Genomic DNA, 25,245 nt, shown 5'->3' with positions numbered 1-25,245 from the left:
ACTGTACATCATGGATGACTTCATTACTGGACGTCATGCGTGACTTCATCACTGTACATCATGGATGACTTCATTACTGTACATCATGCGTGACTTCATCACTGTACATCATGAATGACTTCATTATTGTACATCATAAATGACTTCATCACTGTACATCATGGATCACTTCATTACTGTACATCATGCGTGACTTCATCACTGTACATCATGAATGACTTCATTATTGTACATCATGCGTGACTTCATCACTGTACATCATGGATGACTTCATTACTGGACGTCATGCGTGACTTCATCACTGTACATCATGGATGACTTCATTACTGTACATCATGGATGACTTCATCACTGTACATCATGTGTGACTTCATTACTGGACGTCATGCGTGACTTCATCACTGTACATCATTGATGACTTCATTACTGTACATCGTGTGTGACTTCATCACTGTAATAACAAACACATTTAAACTCGAACGTTGTATTTACATTTCTTCCCCTCCATTTAGCTGCTGTCATCATCTGGATTGACTTCAAATATTCTGCTGAATCATCTCCAGTCTGAACTGTGACCATGGTCTCCTCCACCTCATCGAATCAAGGACTTGGTCAATCAGAAATCCGATTTGTTTTTTTCCCAACATCCTTCACCCCAACCAGATTACCAAACCCACCTGCAGATTCCATGTAAACAACTTCAATCAAGATCTCATTCAAATCCTGTCCTTAAAACATTCATTGTGTAATTATTGAAAAATTCTCTTCTCATAACTTTTCCTGAATAAAGGTTCCTTTCCATGAGCATCTTTCCATGTTTCTTTAACTTTGGTTTCTCATTTCACTCTCAGATCCAAACCTCCACCCTTCAGTTATTCCAGTTCAACGACGGGTGTTCACTTTCTTGTTTGACCAAAAAAAACATTATTTATTTTCAACATTGTCTCCCTTGAGATAATTGCAGTTCGTCCATCTCTGTTGCATCTTGATCAAGGAGATTTGTAAACAGCCTGATCTTGCTTTTTCAGAATGTTCTCAACCTCTGAAATGATTTCCTCATTCTCACAAAAACTGTTTCTGCAAAGGTCTTCCTTTAACTTGGGAAACAGAAAGAAACATAAAGGAACTGGATCTACAGAAAATGTCTGGAGAAGCAGTTAAAAGTCACAGTTTGGTTGCTGCAGTCAATGCAACCAAGACTATATTTGGTAATGCATTGTTCTGGAGAATCAACACTCCTCCATGCATCTTTCGCCGGTGCCTGTTGTTGATAGCATCTTACAACTGTGGCAGTTCATCAGCACAGGAATCCTCAATATAATGTCTCTCACCTGATGAAATGGAGAGTCATGAGAGCCTTGACACTGCAATCCCACAAAAAGTAGCCACAACCTTTCCAGATGACACTTCAATGTTGTTGTACTTCCAGGGAGGTAAGACGAGCACCAAGGGTTCATCGCACAATCGGGGCCGGATTCAGTCACATGCCAGACAGGCCATGGCCTCGGGCACCATCTGAAGGGCCCCACACCTTTGGCTTTTGGATGAAGCCTTCACCAATCTCTACAAAACTGAATGTGAATAGACAAATAGGGCATTGGATATGGCCTTCAACATTTAAAATGGCCGAGGGCCCCGCAACGTCTTAATCCAGCCGTAGGCACAATGTGTGCTTACACGGCATGCTCTGCTATTTGGTCTCAAGATCAAAGCAGTGAACCTGTAACTCTTCCTGAATCACAATCGTGTTCATGACGCCCTCGACGTTTGCTTTAAACTGCTCAAAATATTCCCTGGAGGTCAAATCAAGTTCTCTTCAAATTAGCAGTCAATATCCTGGGCACCCATCTCACTGAGAACTTTCACATGATGGATAAAATTCTAGTATCCAGATCTGATTCTCCGTGAGGATGGACTGCCCTGACCCAGTGATTGGACTCGGTCTCACCAACGTATCTGTTCATCTTCTGCTGTTGGTCAAAAGCTGTGGAATGTATCAACTTCTTCGAGTGTGGTTGCCTCTTTGAGACATCATTATCTTGGCTCAGACTCAGTGCTGTTTCTTTCTCAAAGAAATTTAGTTGCCCAGTTGTTATTTTTCAGTGGCGCATGAAGGGACATCATCTCCCAGTGTGAACGCCACGTCTTCATGAATTCCCTTTGGACCTTTCTTATCGAGTTATTTGACTTATTGCTCTGATTTCAGTCCTTTCATTTGACAAACTCATGGTTAGACTTCTGTTCAGAGGTCTTGCGAAAATAAACAAAAGGTTGTTTTTAAATAAATAAAAACAAGGGTGCATCGATCGACGATCGATATTTATTGGGTCTGAACAAATCATAAAATGAGTCAAGCTGGAGACTTTCTGAATGGCCGTCAACATGCTTCTCATTGGCTCCCTCTATCATTTCATTTTCATTGTTCCTTCCACACCTCTCTTTCGTTATCCTTCCTATCTCATCATATGTCCAGTCCATGCTCAGTGTTATCTTAATGGCCTTCAACAGTGTTATCTTCATCCAACACCTCCATCTTTTCATCTCCAACTCCCTTTCATGATATCAACCATCCTTCATAACCTTTCTCCCAAAATGTTCAGCAAATCTTTATGAATATTTTATTATTATTGAACTGAATAAATGTTCTATTTCTGTTATTACAAATTAATCAATAAAAACCATCTATGGCAAAAATAACCTTGTGAAGAAAATGAAATCTCATCAAATGGACACAACACATAATGTTCTGGGGGAATCGTCCACTCGTTCAGTCCTTCTTCATTCATATGGAGCATAAAGTTGTGGGGTAGCATCATTGCTTGTGTCTAAAAGCTGCTTGTGCCTGGAGAATGAGAATTGCCTTGATCTGAAGGAACGAGATGTGATGAGGTGCGCCAGGGCAATCCCCACGAGTGAACAGCAACACAAGTTCCCTGGATGCAGTGGCCTTACATCGTGAACTACACAATCTTTCCTTGCTATTCCTCCTTTCTAATTGAGATGTACATAATAGTTATCAACGATCATCCTCTTGACCCATCTGGGTGAGGGCACTGACATGCATGTCACACTTTCCTCTCGAACTTACATTGCATACACCGCACCTCTCACCTCAAGTTGTACCACGTCACCACCCCCCCCACCCCTTTCCTCCAATCTCTCCCTTTTCTCCCTTACTCTGGTACCAACGTGAGCCGGCGGGTTCACATCAGGTGAGCAAGAGCCGACCCTACGCCTCAAACTATCTCTCTCTCTAATTTCTCCAGAGTGAATAGGGCGCACCTGTTTTGTGTGTTGATTTAAGGTAAGAATGTGTAAGGGGTTCTTTATGTACTAAGGGATAAGTTATATTCTTTGTGCCACTTCATTCTGTTAATACTTGTTCTTGTAAATATGTGCTTTATCTCCTTTTTAAGTATTTCCAACCTGCTCGATTGTCTGTTTCCACCATTGGTTAGACATAGCTTGTAATGAATAGATGGAACGTTGTACCCCAGTGATTCACTGTGCTAGATTAGCCAACATCCCACCTCCTGTATCGCTCAGCCATATGTAATAAGTAGAAAAGGGTGGGAAGTCGAGAGCACAGTTCTCCATCTTGGAGGACCTAAATTACCGGGAAAGTGACGTGAGATTTTGTCGTGGGGACCCGACCAGATTTACTCACCTCATATGGCGTCCGAGGTTGCTTAGCAACCCGTTAAGTCATGGATCATTAGTGGCTTGTCGTCTTCATTTGTTGGAGGTTGAGAAGCAAGTCCGAGTCACCCCCTCGTGAGCCCCATGCTCACTCAATCTTGTATTATCTCACAGTTTCACTGTCCAACCAGAAGGATCATTAAAATAACCCACCTGTCCCATTTCCAAGGTCATCCCTAGAAATTGGTTCAGCCTCTTGACATTCTCGGCTTCACTGTCAACCATGACTTATCCAGGGGCAATCATGTTGTAAAGCCTCCAAAGCCAGCTTCAAACATGCCATCCTCATAGTTTCAAATATTTCCTTGACAAATCAGAGATACTCAGACAACAAAGGGCCTTACACAAAATAAGTGAAGCTGAGGGATGGTTGGGGGGAACAGCAGGGGGGGGGAGGGAGGGGGAGATGGAGGAGAGGGGAGGTGGGAGGGGAAGGGGAGGGGGAAAGGGAGAGGTGGGAAGGGAAGGTTGATGGGGCGAGGTGGGGATCCCAAAATGTCACAAAGCATCAGAAAGGAAGATATCAGACCCACAGTTATATGATGTGATCTTCATTTTCGTGGGTGCAGTCATCTTGGATTAATCTCCACTCTTTACCATGAAGATTTAGAATGACATTACTTTCCTTCAAATTCGTCCAAAAAAAATGGAGGAGGCACAATTTAAATAATTGATTCAATGCTATGAGGGAGTTTCTCAAAAGAAGAATGTTCAACTCGAAGTTTGTAAAATATTGAGGGATATGACTAAAGGGAAACGACAAGGCATTGCCTGAGCTGCCGGATATGCCACTGATAATAAAAAAAAACTTGCAAAATGGAAGCTAATTAATTAATCTTTTAAAAGGTGACATGTTGAAAGAGCATACAGTGTGGTTCAAGAAATGTGAAAATTATTTGTGATATTCGTTTGATTTTTTTCATTATTTTTGCTTCATGAAATGCATTTGCACATAACACTGAGCTTTGCTTCACATGGCAAATCATTCCAACCATTGGAATCTGAAATGAGAAAAGAAAATGAGAGGTGAATGTTAAACGTTCATGTTGAGTTCATGCAGATGTTATGGAGAGCAAGAACAGGTGAAAAAAATAGTTTCATTTGCAAAAGTCACTTGTCATTTGAATCGTTTCAAGAAAAAGGATAATCTGGTTATTTTGTTCTTCAACAGTATAAGTGATCAGCACGAAATGTGAAATGAACTCCAAGTTCTAGAATTCAAAAAGAGTAAAATAAATAAATAAATAAATATCTACAGTGAAGGACAGAAGATGTGAGAGCAAAAGCAGATGCAGGTTGTAAAGATTGTGAGACAACCAACTGGACTTTTTGAATAACCACAGGTCCTGTGTTTTAACATCCTGCTGTAAAATAGTGAGGATTCCAGAGACCTTGTTATCTATCATGTCACAAAGGTGAGATGCCAGGATGCCGTGCAGCTGTCTCCGTAAAATCTCAGCTCAATCAGAACTTCCTGTTTTGTTTTGACAGCATCAGACTTCAGAAGCATGTAGAAGTTATTACCTTCACCACCGAAGGTGGACGGAGGTCGTTTTCACACCTGTCTGTCTGTTTGTCGTCTCCAGGTCGCAATTTTAAACTGATCTTCACGAAACTTCACCACGTGGTAGAGTTTGTCAGAAGCAAGAAGCGTGTTGTTTTTGAGGTCAAAAGGTCAAAGGATCAACATCAGCCAAAAGTCAACAACATCGGTGAGATTTCTGAAATCCTCAATTTTCATCCGATCGACTTAAAATTTGAAGAGGATTTATACTTCAGGTCACTGAATTCAACGAGCCAATTATTTTTGAGGTCAACATGGACCAAAAGGTCAACATAGGCTCAAGGTCAACAATGAAGGTGGTCTTTCTAAAATCCTCAATTTTCATCTGATTGACTTGATATTTGAAGAGGATTTATATTTCAGGTGTCACTCTCCATTTGTCAGGTCAGGCATCTCCAGTCTTCACTGGTGTTATGTTCAAGATAGCACCAATTTCGCTCTGTACGAGTTTCCTCGGCTGTCCATACTTGTCCTGCAGGGCTCGTAAGGCCGCCGTGCATGGCTTCGGATCATGCATGTATGCCTTAGCAAGCTTGTATGCACTCGGTAGCTTAAGGTGGCTTAAGAGTACTTGATATTTGTATTCATCTGACAAGTATGTGTGATTACTCATCAAGCTATCCAATGCCAGCTTGAGAAGGGCAAAGTCACTTTCCCTGCCACTCTGGAAATAAGGAATACTCGGTTTTGGTGCCTCATAGGATGAAGCTATCAACCATGAGGTTGGGTGTTGCAGGCATCTCAGATGAGTCAGGCGGATGCCCATGTGCTGTCACCAAAGATGATAGGTGGGGTGCCTGATGACATGACAACATATTAGGATGGAAATTCGAAGCTTGGAATGGAGTGGTGTTAGTGGATGAATATGTCAGGGCATGTCCACCTACTGAGTGCCCTGTAGCCACCCCATGAGGAGGCAGGTTTGATGATACACCATCAAGACATGTAGTTGGCTGCATTTGCTTTACATTCTCATTGAGTGATGTATTGTCATCCATCCTTAATTGAGGAGTGGGTTGTAAGGCCTCGGTGATGGCTATTGCCGGCTCTGGCCTCAGTAGCGGCAGTTGCGCTGACAACAGTTTGTTTGGTTGAACCGATGGAGTAAATGACGATTCGCCATTGTTCGGAATCGCTTGTTGTGTGGTGTTGGCCAGACGTCTGAATGGCGAGGTCAGGGAGTCATCTCCTGCATCCAAGAATGACACGATCAGTCATGCTTCCTCCAGTTCCTGTCCTGCCTGCCTTAGATGTCTATGTCTTGCTCGATGAACAGTTAGGGATTCAAGCTCCCTCAGAGCTCGATGTTCTACATTCTGAGCTTGTTGAGCTTCGTCCTACAGTTGTTGCACATGTCTCTCAACCATTTCATCCTCCTCCAATCGAAGTCTTAATTCCTCCAGCTCAGTCTGCTTTCGTTTTTCCTTTAGAATAGCCGATTGGATGTCACTGAGCTGGGATGTAATAGATGCACGACTGCAGCCAGAACTATGGTTGCGTGTACTACATTGTGAGGCAGACACGTCCGTGTCATTAGCCTTAATGATAATGGACTTGCTAGCATCCGTCGTTGCATCCCTGGCGTGTACAAATATTCGAGTGTCAGCTTCTTCATGACAACATGGAGACACAGCATCCAGTGACTTCCTTGTGTTGCTAATGGCATCCTCTCCTTTTGTGACAATGACTGTGCTTGTCGTCTGTGCTTCACACATCTTTTCCGCAAGGAAGTGAAACAGCTCAGTCTTGTTGCTGTCATCCCGAAGAAAGCTTCTCCAGTTACTTGGGGTCTTACTGGTTCCTGTCACTCTTCTTCTGATTCCTTGCCCCCTTTTCGACCTTGCCACGGACTTCAGACTTTACTTCTTGTACATATCAAACACGACGTCCACCCTCTCATACCTGGCACCATAGGATTCCACCTTTGGGATGATGTCTTCTTCGGTATAGTCATCAAATATCTTTGAAGTGCATGGAGGTAGGGCATTGATAAGTGCTGAGCCATCAATGATGACTGCCTCTCCCCTTGGTTCTCTGTCTGGGATGTTCAGTTGCGCTTCAAGAATTTCAGCCAGCTGTGACTTCAAATTTTTTAGAAGTTTTTCTTTTTTTTTCAAATTTTTCAAAATTTGGATTTTCAAATGGCCAATCAGGCAGATTTGATCAGAAAGCCCTGCAGAACAGAAATGCCAAATTTGATGCTTGTATCATAATTTGCATGATTTTTCTACTATCGACTACACAAACAGCAAGGTTGCGAGTACGGAGGATAATGATGAACAGCGGATCTGGGAAAATACCGTTATCAAACGGTTTGGATGAGACGAGACACTGAAGTTCCTTTCTGCACAATGGTTTATTGATGTGACGGCACAAATTGCGAAAGTCTCGCTCAGCGAGCAAAGGCAAAATGGCGAAAGTCCACTCACACCAACCAACAAGAAACCGGAAGCTCTCGCTATATCCGGTGGGAGAATCGCCAAGAAAAGTAAGAATTACAGGCTTACACTACACTAACATGTCATTCATAGATTGCATGAAGCATTTATGGGCACAACAGTACCAAACGTTCATACACATGGTAAAACAGCAAAGACTTTCTAACACACAGGCTGCGGTGAACCAGTTGAAACGGGGCAAAGCTCCAGGGATCTGTGGCATCCATGCCGAACTTCTCAAGGCTGGTGGAAATGCTGCACTCGTGTCGTTGCATGCAGTTCTGTGCTCTGCCTGGAACACAGGCATCATCCCAACTGACTGGAAGAGGGGACTTGTTGTCCCTCTCTGCAAAGGGAAGGGTGATCGCCAAGACTGCAACAACTGCCGAGTGGTGACGCTGCCCTCAGTGCCGGGCAAGGTCTTTGCTCGGATAATTCTTGATCGGGTTCGCCACCATCTGCTTGAGCACCAGCGTCCAGAGCAGTCAGGCTTTACACAAACGAGGTCAACGATTGACCGTATCCTTGCTCTTCGGTTCCTCACCGAACGCAGATGACAGTTTCGGCAGGCGCTGCTTGCAGCCTATGTTGATCTCTGTAAAGCATTTGATTCAGTAAATCGGGATGTCCTCTGGAGGATTCTTGGTCTTCGTGGGGTGCCACCAAAACTGATTGATCTCATGTCTGAACTCTACTCTGGTACTGAGAGTGCTGTGAGATGTGGTGATACCATCTCTGACTTATTTCCAGTTGTTACTGGAGTTCGTCAGGGATGTGTACTGGCCCCCACACTTTTCAGCACTTGTATGGACTGGATTCTGGGGAGGATGTTGGAGAGATCAAGCTGTGGTGCATCATTTGGGAATGTTAAGATATCTGACCTTGATTTCGTAGATGATGCAGTCATCTTTGCGGAGATTTTAGATATCCTTTTGGGGGCCCTCGAGGTGCTGAATGAGGAGTCGGAGCCGCGGGGATTATGGGTTTCCTGGGTCAAAACTAAGATCCAGGCTTTCAATGACATAATGGATGCTGCTGTCCTGTCTGTGCCTGTTTGTGGTGCAGATGTTGAGGTCACGGAGAGATTCACTTACCTTGGCAGTGATATTCCTGTCTCTGCTGGCTGTGAGCCAGAGGTCAATAGACGTCTGGGTCGGGTCTGGGGAGTCATGGATTCACTGGATCATGGGGTGTGGCGCTGCCGGTACCTGTGCAGGAGGACAAAAGTCCAAGTCTTCAGGTCCTTGGTGTTTCCAGTCTTGCTCTATGGATGTGAGACTTGGACTCTGACCAGGGATCTGAGACGGAGACTTAATTCCTTTGATACCAGGTCTTTTCGGAGAATCCTTGGTTATCGGTAGTCAGACTTTGTGTCCAACGAGCCGTTGCTGAGAGAGACTCAAATGAGATTTGTTACCTGTATAGTCCATGAGCGTCAGTTGCGGCTGCGTGGACATGTGGCTCATTTTCTTTATGCTGATCCTGCTCACCAGATTCTCTCAGTGAGGGAGTCTCGTGAGTGGAGGAGGCCAATGGGCCAACCACGTGCCTCGTGGTTGCAGCAGGTTCATCAGCATTTCAAGGAGATGGGGACGGGCCAGTCATCTGCCTGGGGGATGGCTAGACGGAGGCCCCTGGAGTACCGGCGGAAAGTGGACGCAGCGACGTGCTGCTCTGGTGCATACTCCCATACCTGACCTGACCTGACCTCTCCATGTACTGCTCTGTTACATCCCAAACTACAGAGGACCTCTGGCTGCGACTTTCCTTCCATTCTCACATCATGTTTGTCTGTGTGTTGCATTGTCCTCCCAACAATGATGACTCCATCCACATCATCTCTCTCAGCCGACATGGACCAGCTTTTAATCCCTCATCCCACCTCTCTCTTTCTCATATGTGGTGACTTCAGTTGTCACCATTGGCTGGGTGTTGGTAGCTCTCTCACCAGCCATGGCAATTCTGCACAACACTTCTGTGACTCCATGGTTCTGACTCAATCTGTGAACTTTCGCACTTGGATTTCTCCCATTGGCAAATCTTCCCTCCTGGATTTGGTGATGACCAACCAACTTCCCTGCCAATGTATCTTGCTCGTCCGTTGCTCCAATTGGCTCTTCTGATCATGTTCTGGTGAAGGTCAACATCTCTCTGGCCATTCTCAAAGAATAGCCTCTGTGCCGGTGAGTCTGGCAGTTCACTCAAGCAAACTGGCAGGGACTGCAAGCAGCCTTCGCACTTCAGGACTGGTCTCCTATATCCACTGCTGCTAATATTAATTCAGCCTGGGAATTAATTCAGCCACAGAGCCTGGTGTTGGCGCAGTGGTTAGGGCAGCGGTTTGGGATCCAAAAGGTCCTGAGTTCATGCCCCGTTGGGCCACTGAATTAATACACCAGGGGGTTGACTCAGCCTGTCATCCTTCCGAGGTTGGCGAAGTGAGTACCAGTATACTGGGCCGGTGTATACCCCGGTTAGAATAGGTGTACATATCCCTGCCTCGTAAGAGGCGACCAGGGTTGCGTCAGGAAGGGCATCTGGCGTAAAACATTTGCCAAATCACTATGCGGATCATACGGATGATCCGCTGTGGCGACCCCTAAGGGGAGCAGCCGAAAGAAGAAGAAGAAGAAAAAGAAGAAGAAGAAGAAGAAGAAGAAGAAGAAGAAGAAGAAGAAGAAGAAGAAGAAGAAGAAGAAGAAGAAGAAGAAGAAGAAGAATTAATTCAGCCAACGAAGCTTGCTCTCTCTTACTGTATGCACAGATTTATCCCATCTCGTCTTCAGTTATCTTACTCATCTTCCCGCTCTTGGGACTCTGCATCCTGTGGTGAGGTGGCATTTGCTTTAAAACAACTTGCATTCTCCTCCTGGAAGGCAAATCCAACCGAAGGAAACCTCAGATCTTTCCACAAAGCATTCAAGAAATGTATGTCTATCCTCAGGAGAGCCAGAAAACAACATCTGTCCAATCTCAGGAATGACCTTTCAAACTTGGCTCCCTCCTCTAAAACCTGGTGGTGCCTTGTTAAGTCTGTCTCGGTGGATGCTTCCCTTCCATTCCTTCCCTCTCTTCAAATGGCACCACAGCCTACCACTTGTGAGAAGGCCGAAAGCCTCAATTCTGCGTTTGCTTCAAAATCTTGTGTCCCTAACCTTTCACAACCACCCACCCATCGTCGCCGTCATACCCAACTGCTGAATTCTGTCTTTTGCACCTGAAAAGGTGGAAATGTTTTTGGCAACCCTTGTCTCTGACTCTGTAACTGGATCAGACAGCATCAGCTCACATTTCCTAAAAACCTGCTCTGCTGCTCTTTCATTCTGTCATTCTCTCTGTCTATGTGTCTCTTTTTTTGTCTCTCTCCCCCCCCCCCTTTTAACCTTGTCTTGTACCATTGGTAACCTTTCATCTGCTTGAAAATGGGCCAACATCACAGCATTACAGAAAAAGGTGCAAAGACGGATCCCCTGAACTACGGACCAATTGGCTTTGGTCTGAAGCCACCAAAAAACATGGTGGCTTCAGACCACAGCAAAGTTACCCAGGAAATGCCTTTAGACCCAGAGAGCAAGGTGGCTGAGGATGGCCTGATGAAGGATATAATCAAATAATGTCGTTAATTATATTCAAAAGGGGTGTTTTAATTAACACAAACACCAAATTTTCATTTGTGCACTTCCTTGGAATTTTCTTAGTATGCATGCCAAGTTTCAGGCTGTTAGGTTTTATAGTTTTGGAGTTATGGAGGACACACACACACACACACACACACACACACACACACACACACACACACACACACACACACACACACACACACACACACACACACACACACACACACACACTCATTCTCTTTTATTATTAAAGATTGTTCAGATATTTTTTCAGGGTCTTATCTGGTGGGACTTTTTTAACTCCACAATATTTTTTACCTCCACTATATTCAATGCAACCCTCAGTTGTATTGTGGTGGCTTGGTTCACCATCAGAAAATTTGGTGAAGTCCCAGAAGGTCTCATCAGTCCAAACTGTCTTTCCTTTCTGAAAAAAAAACAACATAATTATGATGATTAATCATGAGAAAATATTTTTGGAAACTTCTCCCAAACAGCAGACATAAACTTAAGCAAAGATAACTATCAGATTCTTACTGAATCTGAACTTTAAATGTTTAGAACTTTAAATTCAGCACAGGACATTTTTTATCATTTGCATTTTCGTAATCCTCGCTGGTGTTATTTCTTATATCATCATGAGAAGGATCATAACCAGAGCTTTTGGCAAAGCTAACATTATGACAACAAATGAACAAGTAAATAAAAACAAAAAGGAATTTGTTGTTATCCTTCCTTGAGCACTAATAACCTTGGTCCTTGGTGCTTCCTGTCTTGCTCTACGGATGTGAGAATTGGACTCTGACTAGGGATCTGAGACGGAGACTTAACTCCTTCAGTACCAGGTCTCATCGGAGAATCCTTGGCTATTGCTGGTCGGACTTTGTGTCCAACGAGAGGTTGCTGAGAGAGACTGAAATGAGAAATGTTACCTGTATAGTCCTTGAGCGTTAGCTGCGGCTGTATGGGCATGTGGCTCGTTTTCCTGATGCTGATCCTGCTCACCAGATTCTCTCAGCGAGGGAGCCTCGTGAGTGGAGGAGGCCAATGGGCCGAACACGTGCCTCGTGGTTGCAGCAGGTTGATCGACATCTTGAGGAGATGGGGATGGGCCAGGCATCTGCCTGGGGGATGGCTAGACGTAGGCCCCTGGAGTACTGGTGGAAAGTGGACGCAGCGACATGCCGCTCTGGCGCATGCTCCCATACCTGACCTGACCTGACTAACAGGCTGGATCTGCATCCATACATTAACCAAAATCTAATCGGCTCATTCTTGTCATCTCCCAAAGTCATCCACCAAGTTTTGTCATAATCTGCAGACAACTTTTTGGGATGTTGTGCTATATATTGTTTTTGGTCTGATCTCTACGTTGTGGAGAATCACTTCAGAAATTCTTGCATCCAGATTACCAAAATCAAATCATTTCGTGATGTCCCACATCCAACCCGTTGTCATGGATACCATATTCTCTTTGCCACGTGGAACTTTCCTCTATGCTACAAACGAAGATGAACAGAACCTTAAAAACAAACATTCAGAAAATTAATTAATGAATGATAGTTTCTGCCCTCTTCGCTTGGTCCTGAAGCGCTTTACCAACAGGGGGCCTTTTGATTATGGCTTATGACCCTCAAGTGTTACTGCAGAAGGCCCTCAGATAGAAGGTCTTTGGGGTTTCAGGGATATAATGGGGTCGATAGCATCTACGGGGTCTTAGGGGTCTCAAGGGTGTTCGGGGTTTAAATGGTCTTCTGGGTCTTAAATGTGTTAGGGTTATAAAAAGCCTTAAAGGGTTTATAGGGTCTTAGGATTCGTTAAGTGTCGAATAGGTCTGAAGTGTCTTAGGAGTCTTCAGGGTCTTAGGGTTATACAGAGTCTAAAGTGTCCACAGACACATGCATGGCTCCTTTATAGAATATAAATTTGGGTGAATGTTGAATTAAACAACAAACATCCCCTCATCACTTCTCTTACAAATGGTGTAAGCATATGTTGTAGTAGCATTCATCAAGGGTGGCTGGTTCCCAGTGATGGAGTTCACGATCATGTGTGTGATGATTCAGCAGGTTTGAATGATTGAAAAAAATTCAAGTGTTGGAAGATGGTGGAAGAACATTTGTGGAGCAATAGTCTTGCACAATATACTGAAATAAATGATCAGTCCTTGTATAAAGAAGGCACATACTCACCAAGTCAGAATATTTCCCACCAAACCAGATATGCCTATCCTGTGGGTTTGGCCAGAGGTTCAGGAGAAACTGGTATTCCTCTTCACTATGAACTGAAGGTAGGTGGCAGCCATTCATATGCTGAATGCAGTAAAACTGAAAAAGATCCCGGAAGCAGTTAGCACAGTCACTCATCAGGGGAATTCTGAAAATTAATGACTCAAAGGGATACTGTGGGCTCGATAATTGAACTACGGGTTTGCTCATCGAATACACCCATGATGCTATAAGCTATGAGAGGTGATAATGTTCATCCATACCAACGATCTTCACTATTATTTTGAGGGGTCCACTTTTGCCGATAATGCAGCAGTGTGAGAGCTGCCACACCGCCTGCAGGACTCAGTAATGGCTGCTAGTAGGCCCCGCATCCTCATACTCTTCCTTGTTGTGGTTAACTGGACTGCAAGCTTTATTATTTGGATACTGCAACCATATCCTGATGTACAGTAGTTATGTTATTTTATGCTTCACATTGAAACACTCATTTTTAAACCATAGGGTCAATTTGATGGCATTTATGGCCGATTACAATGGAATGCTTTCACATTTGTGCATTATCGGCTGCACGTCAGGGGCCGCACTTAAGGCTACAAGGGGTCGCCAGTGGCTCATGCAACGAGGAACAGGGATCTATACAAATACATATCAGTGTGTGCGTGTGTCAGTGTGTCTCCTCCATAACTCCAAAACCATAAAACTTAGCATTCTGAAACTTTGCATGTATACTAAGTACACTCCAAGGAAGTGCAGAACTGAAAATTGGGTGTTTAGGTTAGTAAAACACCCCTTTTGAAGAGAATTAATGGCCTTATTGAAATTTATCCTTCATTAGGTGCATCCTCGGTCACTGCTCTCGATGGGGTCTGAAGGCATTTCCTGGGTACCCTTACTGGGGTCTGAAGCCGCCATGTTTTTTGGTCTGCTCAACCATGCCATGACTTGGAACAGGCCGCAATGATTTCTTAACGATAAACTGTTTTTTTTTCTTCACTTTCCTCACTCATATTGAATGCTTGTTCATCATAGCTACAAATTGCTGGGTACATTGCAATGCTTATAAACTCCCGGAGACATCAGCATTCGTGGCTTATTTCAGTTCCGTACAAGCGATCGCCACGACTATCTCTTAAACGAAGCAGAATTCCAAAATTTCAGCCCCAGAATCGAACTTAAAAGCAGTTCTGACTCCTAGGAAAGTGTTCATTTGTCCAATTCGGACATATTTAACATTTCAGGCGTCTCTGGGAGGTGTATGTTTAATATAGTCCAGATGCCAAACAGCCATTTCAGGGCAAAGTGTGCTTTAGCGTCATTATGAAGTTTTTGGGTCGATTCATCATCTCCGGTCTATCCTGAATCAGAATCAGCCGGGTGCCAGACTCGCACCCTTGAGGAATTTTTTTAGAGGCGAAAAACAAAATGGCCACCACCGACTTTTGATAAATTCTGTTTTGGGCTATATCTTCACTTCTAATGCACTTACAAACACAATTTTGGTGTCAACTACTATGTTTTCATGGTCAAGGAATCCGATAATGACAAAATTGAAGGTGTATATATATAAGACCTGTCTCATATTTTCAAGATGGCCACCATTTTAATATGAAAAATGGTTATTTTGCAGTTCCACTGATCACTTCGAGTAAGAAATTGAATTTGATGAACCCTCAAATATTAATACTATGTACAATAATAGTCAATGACAGCTGAAGTAACTTAATTGCAATGATCAAAAAATTGATGATTATATTGGAATACGATTTTTACACAAATATATCCGGATACATGTGGATGGTTGATTATGACTTTGGGTTTTGTCTTAAAGTAAGTATGTACATGTATATGATTTTGAAATTACCTTTTATTTTTAGGCAGACAAATATTAACTTTGTTAAGGATACAATGTTCTACATTATGTTCAATCTTTGTCATCGTCATCGTGATTAGCAGCTACTGCCCTTGTCTGTTTGTTACAACAGTCTGATCCAGCATTACAACTGCAAAACATCGAACATGACATCTGTGCTGCCACACAACCACACCTCCCGGTGGAACATGGCCGGCTGGTGGAGCATCCACGCTTGATCAGCTGCAGAATGCTGACTGGTGCAGCAGACACATCAGGTGGAAGTGTGGTTGGACACAACGTCACACCATCCTCACCTTCTTGCCATCCATACTTGATGGGATCCAAGTTCGGAGGGTCTGACTGAGTGGCCGATTTCCATATAATGACTTGATGAGCGCGATGTACATGTTGAACAAAGGCATCATGCGATGGGGGCAACGACTTCAATTTTGGAGCAGAGGTAATCTTGAAGTTGGCCATCTTAGACTTCCACAACTGATACCGGTGTGTGGACATATCACGTTCGACTTTGGTACCATAACAGGCAGCAATGAAGGTCGTTGCCTCAGATATCATCTTTTCCTCATCTGCTTCCAGCTGACCAAGTAAGGTGGGATGATGTCCTCCCATTAGTACCTTCAGCGCTGTGGCCTTTCCAATGCCAAACAAATACGACACAGTATCACATCTGGTCAGAGCATGTACAGCAGGCAGATATTTGGCGATGCTTTTGTGTTTCAGTGCTGCTTGGCGAATGTCTACGTTCGCCCTCCCAGCACACGGACTCTCCATGCTGACATCCACAGTCATCTTTTCCTCGATGTAGAAATGAATCAACAGGACAAAGACATCTGTATTGTCGCAGACCACTTTGATGTGTGTCACCACTGACACCTGAGACAATTCTAACTAAGTGATGGATGATGATGACATCTGCTTCTTCATGGTGTGTTTTCAGATCCTGTCTCTGGAGAGTGGAATTGTTCCATACTTGTACTGGTGTAGGAACTTTTCCGATGATCATCAGTTTGGTCTGGTTGTCCACAACGTGGGTCATCAGATACTGACAGATCAAATCGATCAGTTGTACTTTGTTGTAGGCTACATTTAGGACCACTTTATGTGCTGGAAGTGTTGTGTGTAAGTTGAGTTGATGTTTTCGACTTGAATCATGACCTGCGCGACTGGATCTCGTCATTTGTTTCGTGCTGATTTTGATGTACCTGTCGAAAATCAGGTATACGTCACAACACTCCAGGTGGTATTTGATGGTTCCCATGAAGTTGATCACATAAACCTCAACTGTACCATTTGTGGGCCAATGTACAGTCCATAACATGGCGCATCCATCGATGATGACAGCATCTGGAACACCTTGAATTCCACTTGGAGTTTCGTCTTCAGGATTGCTTTCGACTGAGCCCGCATCGCACCGCTCTCATCAAACAAGGAGGCTGGGACAGGGAACAGTTCGTAAGAGAGGACATCCTTGATATCAATATCCCTGTATTGTTGGAGACGTATGACTTGGGTGTAGATCAATTTGGTATCGTATACTGGCCTTCCATCCAGCTTGATGCTCTTTTTGGTCGAAGTCTTCAGGGTCAATTTCTTGGTTAGTGTCTTGTTGAAGCTTGTTGGCCATCCAGATTCAAATTCTGCCATCTGTTGTCATCCAATGTTGAGAGAATCTTCAACGTTTACCTTGTCTGTCCCATGAAACATTGTAGTAGACACCAAAATTGTGTTTGTAAGTGCATTAAAAGTGAAGATATAGCCCAAAACAGAATTTATCAAAAGTCGGTGGTGGCCATTTTGTTTTTCACCTCTAAAAAAAATTCCTCAAGGGTGCGAGTCTGGTACTCGGCTGATTCTGATTCAGGATAGACCAGAGATGATGAATCGACCAAAAAACTTCATAATGACGCCACAACATGCTTTTTCACATTTCCGCTGGACTCATACGACAGTTCGGTGATAGCCAATCGTGTGCCAAACGAGCCGTTTCTGATCAACCGTATAGTTGGAGTGCTTAAGTCACTTGGAAAGACCTCTACAATATTCGCACTATCACTGAATATGGTTCGTCGATTGACTTTGTTCAAGTTCAGGATAGCATGTCGAGATTCGAATCCCGCAATGCTCTATCACGCTCAAATGTTAACAGCGAGCAGTTGTATCATTTGCAGTTAACGTTACCAAATTTGGAGATCCTTGCTTTAATAATTACTGAGTTATGGAAATTGCTTTTGTTCAAATGAACTTATGATCGACTTGAACAAAGTTCAAAACAAACTTCATGCGTTCTTCGCCACGTATTGGTCTGCGGTGCAACAGGTGGTGGCTGCTCGCTGAAAATGTGAAATTTATATTTTCCACGATGTTCCCCTTTTTGCATGATCTTCCATTATAAGACCGATCACTTCAGCATAGATAAACACAAATAAAAATTAAACATTTCGTTTTTAAATGTTTCTTCAACCGTTTTGCCTGGTAAAGCCGCTTGACGCGCGTTTACGTTTCAATGGAGACACCGCGTTGCTGCACCAGAGGTGGGAAGGCAAAACAAATTATTTTATCACAATGAGTAAAAAATGTTTTCAGTTATGACATAATGAATCACCATATGATGCAGGAAAGCCGAGAGGTACGAATGCTTGCTCTGTGTAACCTGGATTCGAATCCTGACCCAGCTATAAGCTGTCATCCTAGTGTTTCACAGGCAGGGTGATTCATCATTGAGTGTGCCGTCTCGAGGATGGATGATAAACGGGGCGTCACATCTGCCGGAATCCCTCACCCCTCTGCCTTCCTCACTCCTCTGCCTTCCTCACCCCTATGCCTTCCTCAACCCTCTTCTTCTTTCCCACCTCTGCCTCTCTCACCCCTCTCAATCCTACCCCCTCCCCCTTTATCAACCCCGACTTCTCCCTCTCTCTCCGACCCCCCCTCCCTCCCCTTTCCACTTCCCTCCCTTTATCTCTCTCCCACCCCTCCCCCTGCTCCCCAACCTTCCCTCTCTGTTGATGGGATTTGCATGTATGAATCAGATTTGGAGTGAGTCAACCAGTGGGGAGCATTGCTGTTGTTGCCTGCGATGTACACATGTGGGTGGGTTTGAGGTAAAACAGAGATCTCTCAAGTCTCAAAGTGTGTGTGTGTGTGTGTGTGTGTGTGTGTGTGTGTGTGTGTGTGTGTGTGTGTGTGTGTGTGTGTGTGTGTGTGTGTGTGTGTGTGTGTGTGTGCGCGTGTGCGTGTGCGTGTGGTCGATTGGTGTCTACATATGCGACTTTCAGAGTGTGGAATATACTTATGAGAGAGCATCCACCTTCATTTTGGTGAAGGGTCACGATTCATGGACCAAGCTGTAAAGTTTTCTGTTCTCAAACTTTTGTGCCGAGGGCTCTCTTCAGAATCATTACTGAGCCCTGGAAAGCTTACAATTGTAGTTTGTTTGTGGTTATATTCCCAGGGCTGGTTTTTAATATCTCTGTGAGGTTCTTCATCATCATTCCTGTAGCTCAAACTATCACTGGTACAACTTTGGCGTTCTTCAGTTTCCAGGATCTTTTCACTTCATTCTTGAGGTCTTGGTGTTTGGTCATTTTCTTCTCTCTCTCCTCCCCTCTCCTCTCCTCTCCATTTTAAACCTCTCAAGAGGTTTAGTGGTGAGTGTGGCTGACTTTGGATCCTAGGGTCCTGAGTTTGAGCCCATTTGGCTGCTGAACTAACACCAGGTGGGGTCAACTCAGCCTATCATCCTTCTGAGGTTGGTGAAATGAGTACCAGTGTACTGTTAGAGGAGCACAGCATCAGTAGCACAGCTGCGCTCCAATAAATGATAGTCGCCTGGCAGCCAAAGCTGCCATACGCAAGAACAAAGGACTTGATTTCTGCATTGTTTAGTCCAAAATCACTGGAATTAACACCTCATTTAGCAATGCCTTCTTCACTTTTTTGTACCTCAGTATATCCGGTCGCAATGCTTTGTTTTCGATGTTCACGCTCGATGGGATCATTAGGTCGTATGTGAGCGGCACTTCCATGTTTTCAGTGATTGCTTTTGGTTCATGTTCCCACAAATTCTCTGGAACTGCAATATCAAAGTTTTTGCAGAAGTGGCAGCAGATTACTACACAAACTATGTTGTGTCATTGTGTGTACAGCTGTTCTGACATGAGTTGTTTTTTTTTTTGGCGTTCGGTCATTAAGCATAACATATCATTCTCTTTGCTTACCTCACCTCCACCCCTCACCTGTCTATCTTTTTGTTTTCCTTCTCCTCCCCCCCCCCCCACAATTGCGTGTATTACAGGTGGTAAAAAAATATGCCAGTGAGGGAGGGAGTGGCATTTGGGGTTTTGTGGGTGCGGAAGGTGTGTGCGTGTCCGCAGGTACGGATGAAGCTCTGAAGGAGCAGTGACTGCAACCTCTCCTGAGGTAACTCGCCCTTGGCAGCCCGAGGTGACGAGTTTGGGGGGCCTATTGGAGGAGGGTTTGATTTGGGCGACTATTTGGTAGGAGACCCTTGGTGATCCAGGGGAGAGGCCAGGAGAGCCTGAGGCCAAGAGTACCTGTTTGTGTGGAGATTCTCCCCGGTGGTCCCAGTTCCGAGATTAGGTCCACACCTGTCGTGTTAAAAGATGAAGCCATGGCTTTGCATGGAATTTGGTGGTTGGTGGTGGTGTTGTGAATGAGGGAATTGTGTATGAATGTGGGAGTGTTCCACTCGGTCCCTTGCAACTTGATATATGCTATGGAGGGCAGGTAGCCTGCAAAATTGGAAAGGTAGTTTTCAAATTGGATATTTGGACTCAGCTGACAGCTGGAGCAGGTGACATCACTGGGGGATGCAGTCAAGTAAATGAGTGTTTTATTAACCTCCGCCATCTTCGAAGATGGATGGAGGTTACTGTTTTCACCCCTTTCTGTTTGTTTGTTTGTTTGTTTGTGAACAGTATTACGGAAAAACTCCTCGACGGATTTCGACGAAACTTGGTGGGGGGGGTTAGGTATGGTCCAAGGATCATGCCATTAAATTTTGGACTTGGTCCCCCCCCCCCAAAAAAAAATTGTTAGAGAAATTTTTTTTTTTTTTTTTGCATTTCTACATGTTTTAAGTGATTTTCAACCCCCCCCCCAAAAAAAATTGTTACCCCCCCTAAAAAAAATTGTTAGAGAATTTTTTTTTTGCATTTCTACATATTTTAAGTGATTTCCAACCCCCCCCCCAAAAAAAAATTGTTACCCCCCCCAAAAAAATAGAGAAAATTTTTTTTTTGCATTTCTACATATTTTAAGTGATTTCCAACCCCCCCCCAAAAAAAATTGTTTGAGAAAAAAAAAATTTTGCAACTTTTTTTTCAACAAAATATCGATTTTTTTTTGCATTATTACATGTTTTAAGTGATTAGGTATGGTCCAAGGATCATGCCATTAGATTTTGTACTTGGTCCAAAAAAAAAACTTAGAAAATTTTGCAACTTTTTTTCAAAAAAATTTCGATTTTATTTGAAAAATATTTGATTTTTTTTTTTTTTGCATTTCTACATGTTTTAAGTGATTTCCAACCCCCCCCCCCAAAAAAAAAATTGTTAGAGAAAAAAAAAATTTGCAACTTTTTTTTCAAAAAAAATTCGATTTAATTTTTTGGGCATTTCTACATGCGTGTCGATCTAGTTTAGTTTATTCAATCGTGGTTCAGTAGAGTCTGATCCGTTTTGACCTACAATGAATAGGATATCAGGTTCACTTAAGTGACCCAGCAGTATTGGTGGTGGAGGTTTTGCACTCTACCGAGTTCTCCCCTCTCGTTGGATATGTTAAATTGTCAATAAGGTAGGCCTGTTTGTTGTTTTTTGGAGCCATTCTCTCCCTCCCCAGGACATCGGAGCAAGGAGACAAGAGGGAAGACCACTGTACATATAATTGTTTATTTTGTTTGCAACTAAGGGGGTAGTATGGAAGCTACGGCTTTCTTCCCACATCCCCTCCTGATTTATTTTGTTGAGGTTTATTCGGTGCGAGTTAAGTGTTAAGGCTGGAGCTATTGCCCCTGCATTGGACCTTGCAGGAGCTGTGGTTCCGGGGGGAGGGGGGGCTGTGTTACGTTTGTTGAGGGGGGGGGTGTTTGATATTCCCATGGAGCAGATAGCAATGTATAGAGTGGCATGGTCGATGTGCGAGTAGATAGCCATCTTGATGTATAAGCAGGGAAATGTCACCTTAAGAATTGTCTTGGTTGCATGCACACCATATAGCGGGTGGTGGTGGCAATAATTAGTTCAGGATAATGGTGAAGGAAATTGTGTGTACAGCCTCCATGACAACCTCTACTGGGTAGCGCTGGGAGATTTGGCACAGCAGAGGTGGGGGGCAGAGCTATGAAGCCTCCTGAGGGGCAGAGTGATGGATCGCCTGGGAGGGGTGGAGTGTTGCCCTGGAGGGGGGGGGAGGAGTTATAGACTCTTCTAAAAGGGCCGAGCGTTGCCAAGGGAGATGAGAGGGAGGAGCCTAATCAGCAGTTGGGAGTCTGAGGCGAGGGAAACGGGAGGAAAAAGAGAGTTGGTGAGAGTGAAAAGCCTGAGGAGAAAGTGTGTGAGGAGATCTCAGATGAGGTAATCTTGCCTGCCTGCTTCTGCCAGCCTCTGCCTGTCTGTGCCTGTTCATCCAGCCTCTGCCCATTTCGTCATTCCTGCCTTGCCCTGTTGATTGGACCTGGCTGTGTGCTTTGTCTCCTCATCGTCCTGCCCATCATCTGCTTGCCTTGTCGTCGTCCTCCTCATCACATGCTCATCCCCACTGCCCAAGAGCTAAGTCCCCCAGTTTTTGTCCCCAAGTCCGGAGTCTGGTGCCTAGTTTCTTTCGATTTATTTTACCTCATTGAACAGAATTATTTATTGTCGATTTTGTTTCCCTTTCTTCCTTATCCCAACCCGCTGTCGTCTCTTCCATCGCAATCACATTATCATAGGTTCTTTTTATTATTGTGGTTCGGGAAATAAGCAGGTCAGGTCAGGTATGGGAGTGAGCGGGGCGTCACTGCGTTCACTTTCCACCGGTACTCTAGGGGCCTCCATCTGGCCATCCCCCAGGCAGATGCCTGACCCATCCCCATCTCCTTGAGATGCTGATCAACCTGCTGCAACCACGAGGCACGTGGTCGGCCCATTGGCCTCCTCCACTCACGAGACTCCCTCACTGAGAGAATCTAGTGAGGAGGATCAGTGTCAGGAAAATGAGCCACATGTCCATACAGCTGTAGCTGATGCTCACAGACTATGCAGGTAACAAATCTCATTAGAATCTCTCTCAGTAGCTACTTTTTGGACACAGAGTCTGATAAGCGATAGCCAAGGATTCTCTGAAGATACCTGGTACCAAAGGAATGAAGTCTCCATCTCGGCTCCCTGGTCAGAGTACAAGTCTCACATCCGCAGAGCAAGACTGGAAGCACCAAGGACCTGAAGACTCAGAATTTCGTCCTCCTGCACTGGTACTGGCAGCGCCACACCCCATGATCGAGTGAATCTATGACTCCCCAGGCCCAACTCAGACGTCGACTGACCTCTGGCTCACAGCCAGCAGAATCATGAATATCACTGCCAAGGTAAGTGAATCTCTCCATGACCTCAACATCCTCACCACAAACAGGTGCAGAAAAGATAACAGCATCCTCGAGGGCCCCCAAAAGGATATCCAAAGTCTCTGCTAAGATGACTGCATCATCTGCGAAATAAAGGTCAGATCTTGACATTCCCAAACGATGCACCGCAGCTGGATCTGCCTGACATCCTCCCCAGAATGCAGTACATACAAGTGCTGAAAAGTGTGGGGCCAGCACACACCCTCTGGTGAACTCCAATGACAACTGGAAATAAGTTGGAGATGGTACCACCACATCTCGCAGCACTCTCAGTACCAGAGTAGAGTTCAGACATCAGATTGATCAGTTTTGGTGGCACCCCACAAAAACCAAGAATCTTCCAGAGGGCATCCAGATTAGCTGAATTTAATGCTTTGCAGAGATCCATGTAGACTGCAAGCAGCCCCTGCCGAAACTCTCATCTGTGTTCGGTGAGGACCCGAAGAGCAAGGATACGGTCCATCGTTGACCTCTTTGGTGTAAAGCCTGACTGCTCTGGACGCTGGTGCTCAAGCAGATGGTGGTGAAACCTATCAAGAATTATCCGAGCAAAGACTTTGACTGGCACTGAGAGCAGCATCACCCTTCCCAATTTGTTGCAGTCCTGGCGATCACCCTTCCCTTTTCAGAGAGGGACAACAAGGCCCCTCTTCCAGTCAGTTGGGATGATGCCTGTGTTCCAGGCAGAGCACAGAACTGCATGCAACAACACAAGTACAGCATTCCCAGCAACATTGAGAAGTTCGGCATGGATGCCACAGATTCTAGGAGCTTTACCCCATTTCAACTGGTTCACTGCAGCCTGTGTTTCCACAAATGAAGGTGGATCACAGTTGATTGGTGGGTCAGCAATAGGGATAGTAACACCCCTGACATCTAACTCAAGAGCTGGTGGATCAGCCTGGTTCAGCCGCTCAAAGTAACCAGCCCAGCGGGCCTTCACGTTGGACTCCTCTGTCAAAAGTGCATCACTCTATCTAACTTCCGCTGAAACCATGAACCAGCCACCCTAAATCCATGACTTCTTGCAAAGTGAAGGAACTTAGTGCTATTCTGGTTCACAGTTCCAGGAATTGAGTTCACAATGATGCGTGTGATGATTGATCAGGGAATGGCTTGTAAAATACTCCAAGTGTCACATGATGTTTGAACAACATTTGAGGAGCAACAGTCTTGCATGATAACTTGGAGTAAATGATCAGTCCTGAAGCAAAGAAGGCATCACTCAGTGCGACGATTTCCCACCAAACCTGTTCTGCACAGGTTGTGGGTCCTTCCTTGGCACACCTGATCTCCTATCCACTTATAAGGCTTTTATCCACAGCTTGATGGAGTATCGCTCTCCCCTTGGGGCTGGCTCTCTGCCTCACATCTTGCTCAGCTTGATGCCATGGAAACCAAGGTCTGTAAGATTATTGGAATCCCCCACAATGAAGCTGAGTCTATGGGCCTATCACTTCACAATCATAGACAGGTCGGCGGTCTCTCTGTCTTCTACCACCTACTTTCTGGTCATGCACCCTCTGCTATTTCCGTGATTTGTCTCCCCCTTCCCCCCAGGTACAGGGCACACACAGTCCACCACCTTCCTCCTTCTGATAAAACTACCTAAATCCAGGATCACTGCTCACATCATGTGTTCCTCTTTTTTTCCCCACCAGTGGAAACAACTTGCACATCCTCTTCAATCCCATTCTTCCTTCCAGGTTTTCAAGACAGCAGATCATCCCCAATCCAAAACCATGATCTTTTCTACCCCTGTCAACATCATTGATGTAGATTATGAATAAGAAGTCATAAGATAATTGTGATTGCAATCAAGACAGTCACAAATATTGCTTTGATGCACCTTTCTTTTTCTTGACTGGATAAATCCAGCTGTCCTGAACCCGTCAAATATCAATGTCCTTTTTTCTTTAGAACTGCAATAATTCCTTTATTTTGATCCACAAATAAGAAACAATAACACAATGAAAGAAACCTTAACCTTATTGTGTGCCTTAACAGAATGCAAACACTGCATTTAACAATACAGGAACAGCAGTGTGCTGTTAAAATTCCCTTTCGGCAGAGTGTGTGCTGAACCCCTAAATGAATAGATCCTGAATAATTTGACAGGAATTGGAGTGTTGGAGACGGTGATGAGTGCAGGTGGAAGGAGTGAGGGGTGGTGGGGATGGGATTAGAGTCCCTTTA

At 44.4% G+C, this 25,245-nt stretch overlaps 1 protein-coding gene across 4 annotated transcripts in view; it reads right to left on the bottom strand.

Annotated features, from left to right (window-relative positions):
- Positions 1–4,234: 4,234 nt before the first annotated feature.
- LOC147015830 (C-type lectin-like) overlaps positions 4,235–25,245 on the bottom strand; it is a 30,952-nt gene continuing 9,941 nt past the window's right edge. For all 4 annotated transcript variants that reach the window (XM_085848394.1, XM_085848395.1, XM_085848393.1 and 1 more), the window contains 3 exons: positions 13,514–13,648; positions 11,640–11,748; positions 4,235–4,700 (listed from right to left, as the gene is read on the bottom strand). In XM_085848394.1, the coding sequence (XP_085704520.1) occupies positions 4,633–4,700; positions 11,640–11,748; positions 13,514–13,648 (312 nt within the window). In that variant the 3' untranslated portion in view covers positions 4,235–4,632. The remainder of the gene's footprint in view (positions 4,701–11,639; positions 11,749–13,513; positions 13,649–25,245) is intronic.

This window comes from Eptatretus burgeri, chromosome 12 (assembly GCF_056783735.1).
Source record: "Eptatretus burgeri isolate ZD-2024b chromosome 12, Ebu_testis_v1, whole genome shotgun sequence".
NCBI lineage: Eukaryota > Metazoa > Chordata > Myxini > Myxiniformes > Myxinidae > Eptatretus > Eptatretus burgeri.
The sequence above is the reverse complement of the archived record's forward strand: the minus strand, read 5'-3'. Positions and strand labels throughout refer to the sequence as shown.